This window comes from Littorina saxatilis, linkage group LG6 (genome assembly GCF_037325665.1).
Source record: "Littorina saxatilis isolate snail1 linkage group LG6, US_GU_Lsax_2.0, whole genome shotgun sequence".
In the NCBI taxonomy this organism is placed as follows: Eukaryota; Metazoa; Mollusca; class Gastropoda; order Littorinimorpha; family Littorinidae; genus Littorina; species Littorina saxatilis.
This window is the reverse complement of record NC_090250.1, coordinates 32,967,383-32,986,689: the sequence shown is the minus strand read 5'-3', so window position 1 is coordinate 32,986,689 and position 19,307 is coordinate 32,967,383. Positions and strand designations below refer to the sequence as shown.

The 19,307-nt window shown below is 45.0% G+C and overlaps 2 protein-coding genes across 3 annotated transcripts in view; both read right to left on the bottom strand.

The window, feature by feature from the left end:
* Positions 1–9,626, bottom strand: part of LOC138969043 (prestin-like) — a 69,355-nt gene extending 59,729 nt beyond the window's left edge. For both annotated transcript variants that reach the window (XM_070341734.1, XM_070341736.1), the window contains exon 1: positions 9,411–9,626. The gene's annotated coding sequence lies outside the window, so the exon portion shown is untranslated. The remainder of the gene's footprint in view (positions 1–9,410) is intronic.
* Positions 9,627–10,551: 925 nt separating this feature from the next.
* Positions 10,552–16,083, bottom strand: LOC138967984 (uncharacterized). Its single transcript, XM_070340546.1, has 3 exons — positions 15,970–16,083; positions 14,413–15,617; positions 10,552–10,573 (listed from the first exon to the last, which is right to left on the bottom strand). The coding sequence occupies exons 1-3, from the start codon at positions 16,081–16,083 to the stop codon at positions 10,552–10,554; spliced, it is 1,341 nt and encodes a 446-aa protein (XP_070196647.1).
* Between the last annotated feature and the right edge of the window lie 3,224 nt (positions 16,084–19,307).

Below are 19,307 nucleotides of genomic sequence, written 5' to 3'. Positions count from 1 at the left end.
TTTGCACCACAACGAACAATTAACACACAATTGTGGACACAAAAACAATTGTACACAAACAAGGTGATCCCCCCAAAAAATGCACCCCACAAAAGTGTTAATAAAATATGCATCTGTTGACCGACTTATTTCATAGTTGGCGTACATTAACTTCAACTTATGCATGACCAGTAAACAAATCGGACAGTTTGTACGTTGAATTGTCTGACTTTTGTGCGAATTTAAAACAAGTTTCCAAAAATTCTGCGATCAATTCAACAGCACGAGGTTTGACAATGAGCGGTAGTTATACCTACCTGATTTACAACCTCCAGACTTTTATCTTTTGGATTTTCTGAATGTCTGAGTATACAAAAACACCCCCTTCACCCCCAGGATCATCGGTGACTTGAAGGAAGCAGTTACAGCAAGGTTTATTAGGGCAATCCCTAGACAGGAAAGCGTTGGTGTCATTGACAATTTCGGAGGTGTGATTTGGAACCCATTTTGGAGAGAAAGTTCAAGTCGGACTATTTACCTACAGACTGAAAACTTTGTAAAATTGTTGAAGATATGAAAATACTGGCTAAACTGAAATCACTGTAAAAAATAACCCCTTTCGTTGTAAAGTTACACTTGCGCATTAGCGAGCAAAATTCATTAATGACATAAACGCATTCCTCCATGAGAACTGCTCTGATCCTGGCTGTAATTGCTGTATGCAAGTCACTGTTTGTCTAATGTAGGTTATGGTGTACAAGGGTCTTCAAATAACCCCAAAGGTAACAATCTAGAGGTCTTAAATCGGGTTAGTTTGGCTACCGCTCAATTTCATACCTCGTACTGTGGAGTTTTTTGTTTGTTTGTTTGTTTGTTTGTTTGTTTGTTTGCTTAACGCCCAGCCGACCACGAAGGGCCATATCAGGGCGGTGCTGCTTTGACATATAACGTGCGCCACACACAAGACAGAAGTCGCAGCACAGGCTTCATGTCTCACCCAGTCACATTATTCTGACACCGGACCAACCAGTCCTAGCACTAACCCCATAATGCCAGACGCCAGGCGGAGCAGCCACTAGATTGCCAATTTTAAAGTCTTAGGTATGACCCGGCCGGGGTTCGAACCCACGACCCAAAGTGAACAGACAAACAAATATTCACACAGAACTTATCTTGATAGATAAGATAAAGTTTTATAAGTTTAGAACTGGCATTGGTAATAAGTCTGTGTTTGAAGCGATTCGCAGCCTAAGGTGTTGCAATCTTCTTCCATCGTAGGCGCTAACAACGTGCACTATTACTTTTTCTTACAATGCTACATGAAAATGTTCGAACGCACATATAGTAATAATACTATACTACGTTCGCGGACGTGCGGATAGTCGTAGGCGAATGTCGCGGTAGAGACCTAAAAGACAACATTGTACTTACTTCGTCACATTACGGAAATTGTATTTTTTTTAAATCACCGAGGAGAAAGATGTACACATAACAATAGTACTCACGTATTTACTAACTGAAAATGCATATCAGAACGTAAAAAGGCAAACAAATACTGACGAAGTCTGTTTGAAAACATGCACTATTATACAGAACATTGTGCAGTAAGTAGAACCTTTGCTGTGTATTCAGTTGGCCGCTGTCAGCGTGAGTTCAAACCCACGTTCGGCGGAAATTTATTTCTCAGACTCTCTTTGGTGTCCGAACACCCCCCGTGTACACTACATTGGGGTGTGCACGTTAAAGATCCCACGATTGACAAAAGGGTCTTTCCTGGCAAAATTGCTTAGGCACAGTTAATAATTGTCTACCTATACCCGTGTGACAGGGAATAATAGGCCGTGAAAGGTAAATATGCGCCGAAATGGCTGCAATCTACTGGCCGTATAAAATTTCATCTCACACGGCATCATTGCAGAGCGCCTAGAACTGTACCCACGGAATATGCGCGATATAAGCCTCATATTGATATTGATTGATTGATTGGATTTAAAGCACACACACACACACACACACACACACACACACACACACACACACACACACACACACACACACATATACACACACACACACACACACACACACACACACACACACACACACACACACACACATGTTATATGAAGTCTTATATCGCGCGCGTATCTCCAGACTCGGACTCAAGGCGCAGGGATCTATTTATGCCGTGTGAGATGGAATTTTTTACACAATACATCACGCATTCACATCGACCAGCAGATCGCAGCCATTTCGGCGCATATCCTACTTTTCACGGCCTATTATTCCAAGTCACACGGGTATTTTGGTGGACATTTTTTATCTATGCCTATACAATTTTGCCAGGAAAGACCCTTTTGTCAATCGTGGGATCTTTAACGTGCACACCCCAATGTATTGTACACACACACACACACACACACACACACACACACACACACACACACACACACACACACACACACACACACACACACACAGAGAAACACACACACACTGACTCACACACAGACACAGACACAGACACAGACACAGACACAGACACAGACACACACACACACACACTCACAGACACACACACACACACACACACACACACACACACACACACTACCCGACTACTCCGCCTTTCCAATTCAAGTCTCACCCCACTAACACCAGGCATAAACAACCGTTTGTAGGCTACACAAGAGCATGAACATGTCTACAAACACTATTAAACAACCTAAACTGGACAGTTCGCAGGCACTATTTAAACTGAGCTTCGTAATTACCTTTTTCTGAACAAAGGTATAGGGCGCAGTGGTATTTAAATCGTCCTAAAGACTGGCACGAAGACAAGGTCTATGCAGTTTGCGTAATGAACTTCTTGTTTAATACTTTCTACCCCACCTATGTTGACCAAGTTTTTTTTAGCAGAGACCTCAGCAGGTCACAGTCACTCAGAATTGTACAGATCGACGTTACAGGAAGCGACTGAAGATAAAAGTCTGAGCGGATATATATCCGAACCTGGTCAGATATAACCATATGAGTGGGTACGGATATATCCTTACCTGGGAGACAATGAGTTAAATCCGAAATGAGAGAATTCCTCGGTTTGCATCCGGGAGATTCGGTGACTGTTTGGACCTGAGAGCAATTAAAGTTCCGCTGAATACTGTTTCTTGATGGCGTAAAGATCTTTTCTGCAATATATATCTAAGGGTTAATATCTACCCCCCCCCTCCTCCCTCCTTCAATGACTAAGCTTCAAACGCCCATTTTGTCTTATGCTAGAGAATTTCGCTATGTTCTGTGCTACACTCTCTCATTTACCTTTGAGTTCCATTATTATCTTGTGTCTGGGAATTAACACTCCATACTCTCGAACAAATGTAGGGTTCTATACAAATTAGTTGAAATATGGCTGATTTACTAATTATGAATATGCATGAAAGCACACAGTAAGGGAAGTCATTATTTTACATAGAGACAAGCCAGACGCACACACACACACACACACACATAGCTAGTGTATGCACATTATCATAAATATCCACACAAACACACGCACGCACGTACACACGCACGCAAGCACGCACGCACACACACACACACGCACGCACACACACACACACACACACACACACACACACACAGTTTAAAAAAAAGTTGTACACTGTGATGGTAACAAATTCACGCATACTGATGGACGTACTCACGCTCTTACCAAACAACTACTCACAAAAGCACAGACGGGAATCCTGCCAAGCTTATTTCTAACACAATTGTTAAGTTGCTAGGCAAATAGAGGTTGGAGCGGTCCATCAATTCCCATGAAAGGGATGAAAAAAGCTGTGGTCGTGGTTCAATGACGACGAAAAATAAAAATGTCACACTCTGCTGACTGTTCAACCGTCATTACAGCAAGATTGACACTAAAACACCGGCGATAATGACCCGCAATCAAACTCGTTTTCCACATTAAAACACCTTTTTTTGTAATGTAAAAGTGGGGTGAGCTAGTGGCAGGGAGGAGCGATGCACTTTCCCTTATTTTTGTAATCTTGTGTGTTCGAATGCGTGTCAGTGTGTGTGTGTGTGTGTGTGTGTGTGTGTGTGTGTCTGTGTGTGTGTGTGTCTCTGTGTGTGTGTGTGTCTGTGTGTGTGTTTGTGTGTGTGGACATGCGCGCGTGGCTTTTGTGTGCGTGTGAACACGTGTTCGTACATTTGTGTGCATCCGCTCGTCAGCGTTTGTGTAAACAACCAAAAACACAAAAAGGCAATATTCAAACAAATAAACAAACAAGGTAGAGACTGTCACATCGATCATTTTTAGCCTTCAAAAGGATTGGTCAGGGCGCGCGAAATCACAATCATTATGACATCATCAAAACATTACAAAGTAAACCAGGTTCAACCCGCACGGTACGTCTGTCAGTACAAGCTTTAATTCATGACCAGCCTGAGAACCAAGACTGTTGTGACTGTGTGTTTTTCTTGCCTGTGTGTTTTCCTTGCTCGTTAATCGTGAAGACCTGACCCATGCGCTTTCAACACGTTGTCAACCGATCCGAATTAGACCTGCACCTGTCACGTTTCGTCTCGGTTTTTTTAAACACGACTTTAAAAACAGCTGCGATATTCGCCCTGCACATTTTTTAAAATTTTTAGCCAACTTTGAATTGGAAAGTTGTAGCGCGATAGTACCTACATTTAGATGTGACATACGATACGAAAATATAGTTGTGATTTAGGCTGTGCGTCAATCAAAATGGGGGAAGTCAGTTGCGGGAGTCGGGGCGTTGAGGAATCATGAGATATAATTTATACTACATAGACAGGCAGATAGAGAGACTGTATAGTGCCGACCATATGCCTCAGTAAGAAACAGCAACGAAGATGCAGGAGGACAAAAAACATACACACACCAACAAACAAGAAATCAAACTGCGGCTAAACATAAATTATATATAGAGAATACTACATGGCTTGCTGCGTCGTACCAGATTTACACGAGTTGTTTTTTTTACATATTGAACTGCGAGCGAAAGCGAGCTGTTTACTATTTGAAAAAGCAACGAGTGTAAATCTGGTACGACACAGCAAGCCATGTAGTATTCTGTTTATCCTACATACTGTACTTACGTGTATTTTACTGAAAAATGTCTTGCAGTCGAGGCAGCTAAATTGAAGACGCTTGTTTTGGAACCTCGATCTCTTCTAAAGCCTCGTGCAATCTATTACGTCAAAGCAAAGAAACGTCACTCTGAAAGTGTGGCGTGACGTGTTAATTCTAAAGATTCATCGAGGGTTATTAGCGAGCGCAATTTTTGTTTTTATAATGACGTTTGTCTCGGTGACTTTGGCATCATAAGCAGAGAAAAAACAGGTCCCTGCCAGACTTGCTTGACATGACCTCATTTACATGATATACACAGTGTGATCTGAACGATTATTATCTCACGGGTGTCTTTCTCACGCATGTAGAATAAATATTTTTTTTTAGACATACACACATCGACAAACACACATACATAGAATACATCATGCATGAAAACAGATGAGTTAAAAAAAAAAATAAAAAAAGAGGAATAAATATCTGAAGGGTCGGCGGGCGGGGAAGCGGTGGCCCTCGTGCAGTGGGGTGAAGTAAGGTCCAGGTACTATGTCCCTAGCAGGGAGCCTGGGTTTACAGCCCTCCGTAGTTTAAAAGGAATGTGGCATTTCTAGATTTTCAGGGCCTAAAAGGGAAACTTGCACGGACTGTTGTGCACATTTGAGCTTGTATGCGGGTCTCTGACAAAAGAAAGAGTCGTGAACATAGCTTTCAAATCCCAAACCTAAAATGCAAAGGTGGGAAAGGAGAAGCATGAAAAAGGCTGGTAATATTGCGTGGGTCCCGGGATCGGGTGGGGGGTAGAGAAAATATCATAACTAGAAAAGTCATTCTGGAGCGTTATTTAATTTCCACTTCTCTGTTCTTTAAAAAAAAAAAAGGAGATTTGTTAAAAATAGGAAATCTTACAAAAAGAGGAAATGTAGAAACTAAAACAAAGAATATCTTCTTAAAAGAGGAAGTTTTCATGCCTGATTCATATAGGCTATCCCCCCTCCCCCCGCAACACACACACAGACACACACATAAATTACACGCAAACAGTGACATCCTAAGCCAAATCACGCGAACGTACACGTGCACTCACTGAGCAGCTAATCCTACGCCTCAACAGGTGTGAATCCGCACTCTTGACGTATGGATCTCTGTTTTGTAAGCTTATCGATCAGTGGTATACAATGGTATGGATCTCTGTTTAATAAGCTTATCGATCACTGGTGTGCAATTAGTTGTAGGTGTGCCGTGCAGTCAGTAGTCTACCTTGACGTGACAAGGAGCGGACATATATAGAGGCTCTCATCTTTAGACTGAATTGGGACGGTTGTCAAGAGAGGGGTCAAACAGTCCAGTGCGAATCCCCCTCGAACATTTTTTTTAAATAAGAGAGAGAATTTTTTTTAGAACAAATAATAATTGAGAAATGAAAAAACCTGAAGGTTCAGATTGCACCAGATTGATCCATTTTCCTTGATTTGTATGCCCCCGGACCCCCCAAGGAGCCGGCCTTTGTCTTCTAAATAACGGTTATGGAAGGTAGGCTAATCCATATGTGTGTGTGTGTGTAATTTGCTGGCTCAGGTTGCACCAGATCAGTCAATTTTCCTTGTTTTGATCCAAATTTGCCTTCTTAAATTTACTTTTTTGAAGGTGTATTAGGGGAAGTTTCTTGGCTCAGATTGCACCAGATTGCTCTATTTTCGCGCCCTCAACTAAACGCTTCGCGTCGTCGAATAGTCCCTGAAAGAAATTAGGAACCCCCCCTTAAAAATGATGTGATCCGCCCCTGCAGTCAATCGAATGATGTCGGTGCAGGTCATTCACTACCTCATAGCTGGGAGGGGGGGGGGGGAGGGTGTGCAAGCAGACAGACATACAGAACAATGATAGTGGTGTGGTCTTTGGAGAAAGTAGAAGACATACTAACATCTTCTTCAATCCCCTTACCCCTCTCTCCCTGCACGGGCGGGGACGTAGCTCAGTTGGTAGCGCGCTGGCTGTGTAGCCAGTTGGTCGCTATCAGCGTGGGTTCGATCCCCACGTTCGGCGAGAGATTTATTTCTCGGGGTCAACTTTGTGCAGACTCTCTTCGGTGTCCGAACACCCCCGTGTGCACACATGTGCACGAAAAAGATCCCACGTTCACAGCGAAAGTCTCAGGGCCTGGAAAACACGAAGACACGCATGCATCATCTCTCGTCTCTGATTATCATGATCGTATTTCGATACTTTGGCGAGACAAACCCAATGCTGGTGTGTCGAAGATGACAGCCACAGCGGGCTTGTTCGAATCAAAGTATCACACCATATCTTCAGCGTATTACCAATACCTGTCCCAATATAGACCAGTTGGTCTAAGAGGACGTTAAACCCTAATAATAATAATAATAACAATAATGGACATTTACTACAGCGCATAATCATATATATGCTCAATGCGCTTTACATATTAATTTCTGCCGTGTGAGATGGAATTTTTTACACAATATATCACGCATTCACATCGGCCAGCAAACCTCAAGCCTATTAGGGCGAGCATTCACCTTTCACGGCCTTTATTCCAAGTCACACGGGTATTTGGTGGACATTTTTATCTATGCCTATACAACTTTGCCAGGAAAGACCCTTTTGTCAATCGTGGGATCTTTAACGTGCACGCCCCAATGTAGTGTACACGATGTCAGTCAGTCAATCTCCCTGCACACACACACGCATACATTCTCAGCTTCAGCCCTGAGGCTCACCAGCAAGCGTGCATACAATATATGAACGTTTCTTCTTCAGAAGAAAAAATCCACACACGAAACATTCACTAGAACGTTGACCTAGTAGTCTCTGACGTGAACGGAAATACATGAGACAATCAACAGAAAACAGAACTGTGTTGTCTCGGTGATCTCAAGATGGCGTGAGCCAAAGAAAAAAAACCCACGCTTTAGGTTATCCCCTTAAGAGATATGTATCATGGACTAAACTATCTCTACCATATATAAGAAGACCATTTCAATATGTACTCATTTGGCTTTAAACCGTCGCGATATAACCGTGAATGGTTGAAAACGACGTTAAACACCAAATAAAGAAAGAATTTGGCTTAAAGCAGTTGCAAATGGGACCTGTTCTTAAGTAACTGCACAACATTTCAAAAAGCTCGACTATGTCTTCAAATCTTGAAACACCTACTACATTGCAGTTTGTTTTCCAAAACCACACACACACACACACACACACACACACACACACACACACACACACACACAAACACGTATGCACGCACACACGCATGCACTCACACACACACACACACACACACAGGAACGCTGGGAACGCTGGAGTTGGGCGAACAAAAACTACCTGCATTACAGCAATGCTTATTGAGACGACTTATGCAGCAAATGTTGTCGTTTATGTCTCAACAGCATTGTTCATTAAATAGATACAACCTCCGGGATTATATCCGACATAAATGCGGATACAGCTGCTGTGATTCGTGTTATAATAATCAATAAGAAATCAAACGCCGATAATTATCACTGACGCAGGAGGTGATGACGTCTGTCGGCGTTGGAATGGGGAGCGCCTTATTTTGTCACGTGCAGTTGCTAAATCTGTCTTACTTACGCCCCGTTAAGAATGTCGTGTGAATCGTTGAACATTTGCCAGGCATCTGAGTGATTAAGAATGTTGTAATGTACGCTTGCTAAGTCTTAGAAAGACAATTATCTCTCACTAAGAAATTGTGTCATGTGCATTCATTGAATTTGAAAAAAAATTCAAAAGCTCAGTATTGAATATTTTAGTTTTTCTCTATCAATAACATGATTAGTAAATTCCTTTATTTCGGCACCAACTGTAAATGAAACTTTAAATAATAATTATGTTCATGTACTCATGCCTGCATCAGTCGTTTATGCAGAGTTCCGGAATGGATGCTTTTTGGCCGACCCGAAGAATCTGTCTACTGAGACTACAATTCCCTTTTGTATCAAAAGTTCGAGAAGATTGAACTCTCCGGGATTTCACAGAAGTATTACATATAAACCTGTCAATGGGAGTCACAGCTGTTGCACTTTCAGTAACAGCAAATCCATGAAACTGCGCTGAAGTAGACATACTGGGAGGTTTTATATATACATGTACGCAAGTTTAGTCGGGGGAAAAGCAAATCTCAAAGACAAGCTTATCAAACCGAAATCACGGTCATAGCTAGAAAAACTACGCCCTTTCTACGCGCGTTAACGAAGCCTGCCGTCACATATCCATCCCCTAGCTGACGCAGCCATCCCAAGAACAGGAGACGTCTGCTTCCTATCAAAGAGTAAAAGTGGCTTACCTCCCTTCCGCCGCGAGAACCTCGCGCGACGTCGCGTTCCACCTGTTGACGGAATCGATCGGCTTTTGATTTCAGCGACGACGGGCGGGCTGGCGGCAGGGACAAGTGACAACTCTCTCACGAAGCTTGCTCACACTACCAGCACGCAACAAGTTAGGACAAGGGGCTGAGCACACGGACCGCTGTAATAACGATCGTCTGTGTCCGTATCGGGCTGGGGAACGGGAGGTGTGACGCCGCTAATGTTGGCGTCATCTGCACCACGACAGCTTGGCACAGATTGTCGGGCCTGTATCCTCCCACCAGCTTACATATATATTTGACCTTCATAATTATACCTATCCGTGTGTTTTCGTCGATAACTTCATCGCCACAGATTGCCGACCCAGCATCTGACACTAAAAAGCATCGCATGCAGGTCTCGCCCATTAGCTCTTCGCAGCATTAGCGTGTCGATTAACTTCGTCAATTGTCAATACACAGACCAACTTCATCTTTAGTGCACATCAGCATAAAAACGACACCGCGTTTTGGAACATCTTGAACACGCGGCCAGTACAACTGGCCTTGACACGGAACGATTCAAGGGGGGCAATCTCAAGTCATCTGAAAGAGGGAAATCCAAACGCAATCCGCCTTATTCGATTTTATGGGCTTGGACGATAGAGAAAAATAAGAAAATCAAAAGCTGGAGTCCAGTCTGGACGAAACTGCTATCAAGAACGCAGAATTGATTTTATCTGAGTTTTTTTTAGCCGTAAGCGCCATGTTTATCGGAGCAGGAAACTCTTCCAGAGTGAGGCCCCTTTGTTGGTTTCACTGCGGTGAACAGCAGTTATGAGAAATTCGAAATGAGAAATGGCGCTTACGGCTAAAAAAAACCAAAAAACTCAGAAAAAATCAATTCTGCGTTCTTGATAGCAGTTTCGTCCAGACTGGACTCCAGCTTTTGCTTTTCTTATTTTTCTCTATCGTCCAAGCCCATAAAATCGAACAAGGCGGATTGCGTTTGGATTTCCCTCTTTCAGATGACTTGAGATTGCCCCCCTTGAATCGTTCCGTGTCAAGGCCAGTTGTACTGGCCGCGTGTTCAAGATGCGTGTTCGAGCAGCTTGTTGCGTGACTTGTCTGTCTTCTGTCATCAGTCCCCAGGCGGGATGCGCCTGTGGAGGGAAAGGGGAGGGCCCCAAAGGGTTTAAAATCGTGATCGTGATTGGCGTTTTTTGACCTTTCTGTGACCGTGATTGCCGAAATTTTCATTTCTGTGATCGTGATGGGACTTTGCCCGTGATCCGTGACGACAAAAAAATCAAGTCTCGTGATCGTGATCGTCATTTGTTTTCGTGATCGTGATGGGCATTATTGCAAAGCATTTTATTTTCAACGTACATTTTTCACAGCTGTATCACTTTATGATCCTCTATTCGTCAAGGTGTTTGTGATCGTGAAAACAAAAATCAAGGTAACTGTGATCGTGAAAGCTAAAATTTCCCTTCCCGTGATCGTGATGATACCCCCCCCCCCCCCTTTGGGGCCCTCAAAGGGGGCAAAGTTGAACCACCTAATGTTTTGCAATATCGATCAGGACACTAATGTCTGTAACTGTTTTGGGCCTATAGAGGCAGATGAACTCGCATACAGAGCAAAACTTGATATCAAACATATTCAACATCAAGAAAATGAAATAAAAATGCCATTGTTAAAGTTCAACCCAGCCGCCACATTGGACAATTGGGACCACATGAGGGTATACAAGTTGGACCAATAATGTAAACAATTAACAAACAAATGACAACACATTTGACAACAATGTTCACATATAACAGAAAAGAATGACTCCAAATAATGTAGAATAGAAAAAAATCAGTTTTTATCATTGAGACCTTTCTCAAAAAGGAAGTATTCATCGCCCAAATTTCCCCCCGTTTATGTGGGGCTTACGTTTTAAAAACAACAAGCAACATAATAATGAACAGCTGATTGCAAGACATCTCACACAAAAGAAGAACAACAACAAGTCGCGTAAGGCGAAATTACTACATTTAGTCAAGCTGTGGAACTCACAGAATGAAACTGAACGTAGTCCGCCGCTAGTGCAAAAGGCAGTGAAAGTGACGAGCCTGTTTGGCGCGGTATCGATTGCGCTGTGCTTCATAGCACGCTTTACTGTACCTCTCTTCGTTTTAACTTTCTGAGCGTGTTTGTAATCCAAACATATCATATCTATATGTTTTTGGAATCAGAAACCGACAAGGAATAAGATGAAATAGTTTTTAAAACGATTTCGGAAATTTAATTTTGATCATAATTTTTATATTTTTTAATTTTCAGAGCTTGTTTTTAATCCAAATATAACATCTATATATATATATACGACTAGTGTCTGTCTGTCTGTCTGTCTGTCTGTTCGCGATGCACGGCCAAAGTTCTCGGTGGATCTTTTTCAAATTTGGACACCATATTCAGCTTCACCCCGGACACAACCTCATCGATGAGATATTTCAACACGTTCTCTCAGCGCGCAGCGCTGTGCGCGCTGAACCGATTTTTTTTGTTTTGTTTGTTTGTCGTCGGGATCAACTACCAGTAACTCTTCTTTATCTTCTCCAGCGTTTTCAGCCGCGATTATCTCCCTTCCTCCGTGTGGCGTCAATCCATATTCCCGTTACTACGTTACTATTTTTAGAAGGTCACTGCACGTTACTATTTTTAGAAGGTCTCCAGTGTTTTGCGCGTTTATCTCCTTTCCTTCGTGCGCCGGCGAAGCCGGCGTACACCCGGCAGAGCCGGGTCCCAGGCACAGCCTGGTATTCGGCTTTACTTCTTCCCGGCGAAGCCGGTACCCGGCGAAGCGGGTAATCATCTAGTATGTATATGTTTTTGGAATCAGAAAATGACGAAGAATAAGATGAAGTTGTTTTTGGATCGTTTAATAAAAAAATAATTTTAATTACAAGTTTCCGATTTTTAATGACCAAACTCACTCATTAGTTTTTTAGCCACCAAGCTGAAATGCAATACCAATCCCCGGCCTTCGTCGAAGATTGCTTTGCCAAAATTTCAATCAATTTAATGGAAAAATGAGGGTGTGACAATCAATCAATCAATATGAAGCTTATATAGCGCGTATTCCGTGGGTACAGTTCTAAGCGCTTGTCGAAGAGTTGTCAACACAGGACTAACAAAGAAACTAACATCTTCAGACGGACACGAACCCTATCACACACTAGCAAACCCTGGTAAACAAACAACTGTTTAACAACAATGTACACATCAATAGCTAGGTCCAAACAAAATAATATTAAACACAAAGAAAACACCTCTCACAGAGCACAGCACAAGAATGTCTTTTGGGGCACAACACATCACGTCGAGCATGAAAGTCGCAGCCAGCTACGGGAAGAACTGAATCTTCAACCAACTCTTGAACGCGTCAAGAGAGGGGCTCTGGCGAAGCTCAAGCGGCAGGGAGTTCCAGACGGAGGGGCCCGCGGAGGGAAATGCACGCTGACCAGCAGATGCGAGTTTCGAGCGAGGGATGTGGAGGCGGAGAGGGTCAGCAGCAGAACGAAGGGGACGGTCGGAGGGCTGGGTGTACAGGTCCAGGGAGGATTGAAGGTACTCGGGAGCAGAGTCGTTGAGACACTTGTAGACCAGAGTGGACAGTTTGTAGGAGATTCGGGTGTTGACAGGGAGCCAGTGCATGGAGCGAAGTAGGGGGGTGATGTGGTCTCGCTTCGTCTTCCTCAACGTCAGCCTGGCAGCGGCGTTCTGGACTCGTTGTAGGCCATGAATGGATGAGGCGGGGAGGCCAGCCAGAAGGGAGTTGCAGTAGTCCAGACGACTGAAGATGAGGGAGACAACCAGCTTGACACAGGCGTCGTGGGTGAGGTAGCGACGGATGGAGGCGATGTGTCGTAGGTGGAAAAAGCAGGTCTTGATGATGAAGGAGATGTGTGTCTGCATGGAGAGAGTGGAGTCGAGAAAGACGCCAAGGCTCTTGACAGCAGGGGAGAATGGAACAGTCGCGTCATCCAGCTGGAGGTCGGTCACAGTGAGGGAAGCAATCTTCTGTCGTGTTCCAACGAGAAGGGCCTCCGTCTTCTCACTGTTCAGCTTCAGCTTGTTCTCAGTCATCCAGTTCTTGATGTCAGTGAAACAACTGGAGATGGATCCAAGGAGATCGTCAACGTCCTCCGGCTTGGCGCTGTTCTGGAGCTGCGTGTCATCGGCAAAGGAGTTGTAGTTCAGGCCGTGGCGTTCGATGACCAGGGAGAGGGGTTGGGTGTACAGGGTGAAAAGGACAGGGCCGAGGACAGATCCTTGTGGGACGCCGAAGCGGACAGGGACAGGCTGAGAAGAGAACGAATCAGTGGTGACAGTCTGAGAGCGGTTCTGGAGGTAGTTCCTAAACCAAGAGAGGGCGGTGTCGTGAATGCCGAACGTGGAACTGAGGCGATCGACGAGTAGCTGGTGGTCGATCGTGTCGAAGGCCGCGGAAAGGTCCAGCAGCACAAGGGCAGAGACGAGACCGCTATCTGTTGCGTTCAGGAGGTCCATGGTGATTCGCAGGAGCGCCGTCTCGGTGCTGTGGTGAGGGCGGTACGCTGACTGGTACACTGGCATCAGCGAGTTCCGAGACAGGTGGGCGCTCAACTGCTCCAGGATGATACGCTCCAGAAGCTTGGAGAGGAAGGGCAGGTTGGACACAGGACGGTAGTTCTTCAACTCGTTGACGTCAAGGCCGGGCTTCTTGATGAGTGGGCGGACAACGGCAGACTTGAAGCAGTCGGGAACGACGCCTGTGGCCAGGGATATGTTGATGATATCTGTGATAGACGGCAGGAGCTTGTCCAGACACTTGGTGAAGAGGAAGCCTGGCAGGGGATCTAGCTCGCAGGTCTTGATGGCCGTCTTGGTGATGAGTCGCTTGACGTGGTTTTGAGTGACAGGCTGAAAGCACGTGAGGGGGGAGCCGGAGAAGGAAGGGGAGGGTGGGGACGGGACGAAGGGCTGCTGATCGAGTGTTTTCCGAAGCTTGTCAATCTTGTCCTTGAAGAACTCCGAGAATAACTCCGGGATATCCTGTGGTGGGTGAGCAGTGGGTAAGGGGGCAGCGGGGGAGGAGCCCAGGAGAGAGGACATGATGGAGAACAGCTCCCTGGATGATGAGGCGTTGACGATGCAGTCGTGGAAGTGCTCGATCTTGGCAGCAGTGATGGCTTGCGTGACTCGAAGCACCGCATCCCTGAGAATCTGCTTATGAACCTCCAGGCCAGAGTGTCGCCATGCACGCTCCGCTCGCCGTCTCTCGATCTTGGCGGCTGTGATGTCCTCAGAGAACCAGGGAGCCGGCTGTCGCTCAGAGACTGCGCATAGAGATGGCGGGGCGTGTTTGTCGAGGAGCTGGCGCAGAGTCAAGCTGAAGAAATGGGCGGGGTCAGTGGACGGGTCTCGCTGGGCAAGCAGCAGGGCAGCTTCGTCTCCAAAAGCATCTGTCTCAATGTCTCGTAGCTTGCGACGTGTGACCATCTTCCGCTTCTGTGCTGGCTTGGTGATGTTGACGAGGAAGTTGATGGCGGTGTGGTCGGAGACAAGATGGTCGTTGGCGACGAGGCTGGAGACCAGATTGTCCGAGGGTCGAGTGACAATCCAATCCAGGATGTGGCCACGGGAGTGGGAGGGAAAAGGAACGACCTGGTCCACACTGTAGCTGTCCAACAGCGCACGGGCCCGCTTGGTGTCAGCGTTGGCAGGGCAGTCCCAGTGGATGTTAAAGTCACCGAGGACGATGGCGCAATGGGACGTCACGTTGTAGTGGTCGAGGGCTTGGGAGAACTCGTCGAAGAAAGTAGAGTCCTTCAGCTTGTTCTTGGTGTTAGGGGGAGGGCGATATATACACAGGAAGGTGAGGGTGGTGGTGGTGGCGACCGTCATCTCCACAGCTTCGAAGGTGGTGTGGGGGAAGGGGAGGCTGTCCGAAAAGGACGCTGCAGCATGCATGTGGTCCTTGTAGACGACGGCGATGCCTCCACCACGCCCAGCCGGGCGGGGGAAGGAGACTGTCTTGTACCCTGCGGGGATCAGCTGCTTGATCTTGGGGTCATCACCAGGTCGCAGCCACGTCTCGGTGATGAACAGGGCGTCTAACTTGTTTTCTATAATGTAGTCTGCTATCAGATCTGCTTTGCCTTCTGGATTTACTGACTGGGAGTTGAGGAGGCAGAAGTGTAGGGTGTTTTTGGAATGAGTGGGTGGGTGCTGATTTTGGGTGAGCGGGTGCTGGGGAGGGGTTGTGGGAGAAAGGGGAGGGGTGGGGAGGTGAGGGAGAGGGGTGATGGGAGGATGGGGAGGGGTGGTGAGAGAATGGGGAGGGGTGGTGGGAGAATAGGGAGGGATAGAAGGAAGCAGGGAAAGGGTGGGGGTGCTGGGGAGGGGTAGTGGTACATTGGGTGGGGGTGGTGGGCGTGAGAGAAGTGGAGGTAGGAGAAGGGTTGAGGGCAGCAAGTTGCTGTGCGGTTCGAAGACGCTGCGAGCGGCCGGCGCGACAGCCCCTTACGGTTGGTGGTCTCTGCAGGATTCCCAGCTCCTTGAGATGGAGGTATAGAGGCCGTGGCAGGCGCAGTCTAGCAGCGTCGGTAGGACGGTAGTTGAGGGGGGAACCTATCGCCATAGTGAGAGAGGGGAGTGGAAAGAGAGAGAGAGAGAGAGAGAGAGAGAGAGAGAGAGAGAGAGAAAGAGAGCTCACGCAATTTATGACACCTAAGAATGTACTCTGAGGGTACATCTCGGGAGACAATCCCCTACCTATTGTATAAGCGGGCAGAACAGTGGGAAAAGGGCCAACTCACTCTGTGACTCATCGCACGCAGGCGCTGGTCAGTGTAGCTACAGCTGACTGAACAACAACAATAGTCTAGCAGGCTACCAACTATGACGCCTGGGCAGAACAAAGGCCACTGTACACACTAAGGTACACGCTGACGCATAAGGCAGACTACGTTTACAGAAAGAGAAACACTCTAACCTAACAAAATAATAACAACAGTCTAAGCAATCTAGCAGCAAAAAGACTAACACACTAAGTTCACTATAATTTACGACAGGCTACGGTCTAGGATGACACGGGAAGTCCGAAAGCGCCTCAACCACAACACCACAACACAGACGGATGAGATACACACTAACACTGAGATCAAATGCAGTAAAACAACCCACAAAACGTTGACAAGGACAACAGAATAAAACCACAAGCTCTCGTTGACAAACACCAACGAACGAAAACAAGACAAAACAGCAAGTAGAGAGCAACGAAAACAAGGGAAACAAAAGCACTTAGCTGATTCACGACCGGGAAGGAAAGATGGCCGCTCTAACACGTGGACAGACGATCACACAAATTCACACCAATAGCACTCACAAATTCACTTATTCCGACAAGACAGGTTCACAATTAGCTTCAATACACTCTTATACACCACTCTGCAAACATACAACACAAGAATCCTTGGAAATCAACACGAAAATTATCCAAATATCGAGACAGGTAATGCAGCTGTAGTCAGCGCAAGGACAGACAACTCAACTTTTACAAAAAGCCGGATATGACGTCATCAAAGGTATTTATCGTAAAAAAGAAAAAAACGTCCGGGGATATCATACCCAGGAACTCTCATGTAAAATTTCATAAAGATCGGCCCAGTAGTTTAGTCTGAATCGCTCTACACACACACACACACACACAGAGACAGACAGACAGACAGACACACACACACACACACACACACACACACACACACACACACACACACACACACACACACACACATACACCACGACCCTCGTCTCGATTCCCCCCTCTATGTTAAAACATTTAGTCAAAACTTGACCAAATGTAAAAACTAAACAATTTCAGCAGTATAGATGTTATGATGACATGTTGAATTTGTAGTACATTGGTCCCACTTTCACTAATGATGTTATAATGCGGCGGATTTATTGGACCAGTGGTCCAATTTTGCCTCCGAGCAGAGGTCCAATTTAGGCGTTTCATACTTCCATAAAAACGAACTTTGAAATAATATGTCTTGAGCACGTGGCTCTGTGTAAGTGGCGTCAATGTGAACTACAATGATGCTGTACCACTGCAGCAAACACATATTTTGCAAAGGTGTGTTCTTAAATAGATCTACAAACAAATGTTTGACTTCTAGAGAAATGAAACTGTAATGCAAAATGCAAAAAATGTGGAACCTTAGACACTGCTTCTTTTTTGAAGCCATGTTTTTGCCAGCAAATGTCAGCCAGTCAAAGTGCCCGTTTGTTCCATAACCAGGTCGAGCTTTCCATCAGCGCAGTTTGAGAGAACTGTAGGTGGTTCAAGTAATCGCACGGTCCAAGTTATCCCCCTTTCCCCTAGTACTCTCATGTCCCTGACAAAAACCAAAACATATATGGTGAGGGCACAAAACTCAACTCTCTTTCTAGAGTCTGTGTGCTGTGCAAAAACCAGAAAACAACTGAATTCGCTTTGGGTTTTTTTCTGCTGACCATTGCACACCAGGGTAATGTGTTCAGGCGTGTTCGGCGTTTGCTTGATTCTTGATTTTTATATTTAGTCAAGTTTTGACTAAATATTTTAACATCGAGGGGGAATCGAAACGAGGGTCGTGGTGTATGTGCGTGCGAGTGTGCGTGCGTGCGTGTGTGTGTGTGTGTGTGTGTGTGTGTAGAGCGATTCAGACTAAACTACTGGACCGATCTTTATGAAATTTGACATGAGAGTTCCTGGGTATGAAATCCCCGAACGTTTTTTTTTCATTTTTTTGATAAATGTCTTTGATGACGTCATATCCGGCTTTTCGTGAAAGTTGAGGCGGCACTGTCACGCCCTCATTTTTCAACCAAATTGGTTCAAATTTTGGTCAAGTAATCTTCGACAAAGCCCGGGGTTCGGTATTGCATTTCAGCTTGGTGGCTTAAAAATTAATTGATGACTTTGGTCATTAAAAATCGGAAAATTGTAAAAAAAAATAAAAATTTATAAAACGATCCAAATTTACGTTTATCTTATTCTCCATCATTTGCTGATTCCAAAAACATATAAATATGTTATATTCGGATTAAAAACAAGCTCTGAAAATTAAATATATAAACATTATTATCAAAATTAAATTGTCCAAATCAATTTAAAAACACTTTCATCTTATTCCTTGTCGGTTCCTGATTCCAAAATCATATAGATATGATATGTTTGGATTAAAAACACGCTCAGAAAGTTAAAACAAAGAGAGGTACAGAAAAGCGTGCTATCCTTCTTAGCGCAACTACTACCCCGCTCTTCTTGTCAATTTCACTGCCTTTGCCATGAGCGGTGGACTGACGATGCTACGAGTATACGGTCTTGCTGAAAAATGGCAGCTACTTGACTAAATATTGTATTTTCGCCTTACGCGACTTGTTTTTATTTTGTTTTGTTTTGTTCTTTGAACTTTCTAAGGGTTATGCGAAATCTATTCCGCTTTTGTTCCTTTTCTCTGTGCTAGATCTGGCCCAATTAAAACGTATTAAAACAAAACACACAGAAAACAATCGCACATGCAATTACGACTATGCTACGCTGTTCACTAGGATAGGACAGAAAACAACAAGTCGCGTAAGGCGAAATTACTACATTTAGTCAAGCTGTGGAACTCACAGAATGAAACTGAACGTAGTCCGCCGCTAGTGCAAAAGGCAGTGAAAGTGACGAGCCTGTTTGGCGCGGTAGCGATTGCGCTGTGCTTCATAGCACGCTTTACTGTACCTCTCTTCGTTTTAACTTCCTGAGCGTGTTTTTAATCCAAACATATCATATCTATATGTTTTTGGAATCAGGAACCGACAAGGAAGAAGATG

Excerpts from the sequence above, each read along its gene's own strand:
- LOC138967984 (XM_070340546.1), bottom strand. The coding sequence starts at position 16,083 with ATGGCGATAGGTTCCCCCCTCAACTACCGTCCTACCGACGCTGCTAGA. Across the intron at positions 15,618-15,969 it reads TCCTGCAGAGACCACCAACC|TCAGTAAATCCAGAAGGCAA; the intron begins GTAAGGGGCTGT and ends CTCAACTCCCAG. Across the intron at positions 10,574-14,412 it reads GATCAGCAGCCCTTCGTCCC|GCGCATCCCGCCTGGGGACT; the intron begins GTCCCCACCCTC and ends TTCCCTCCACAG.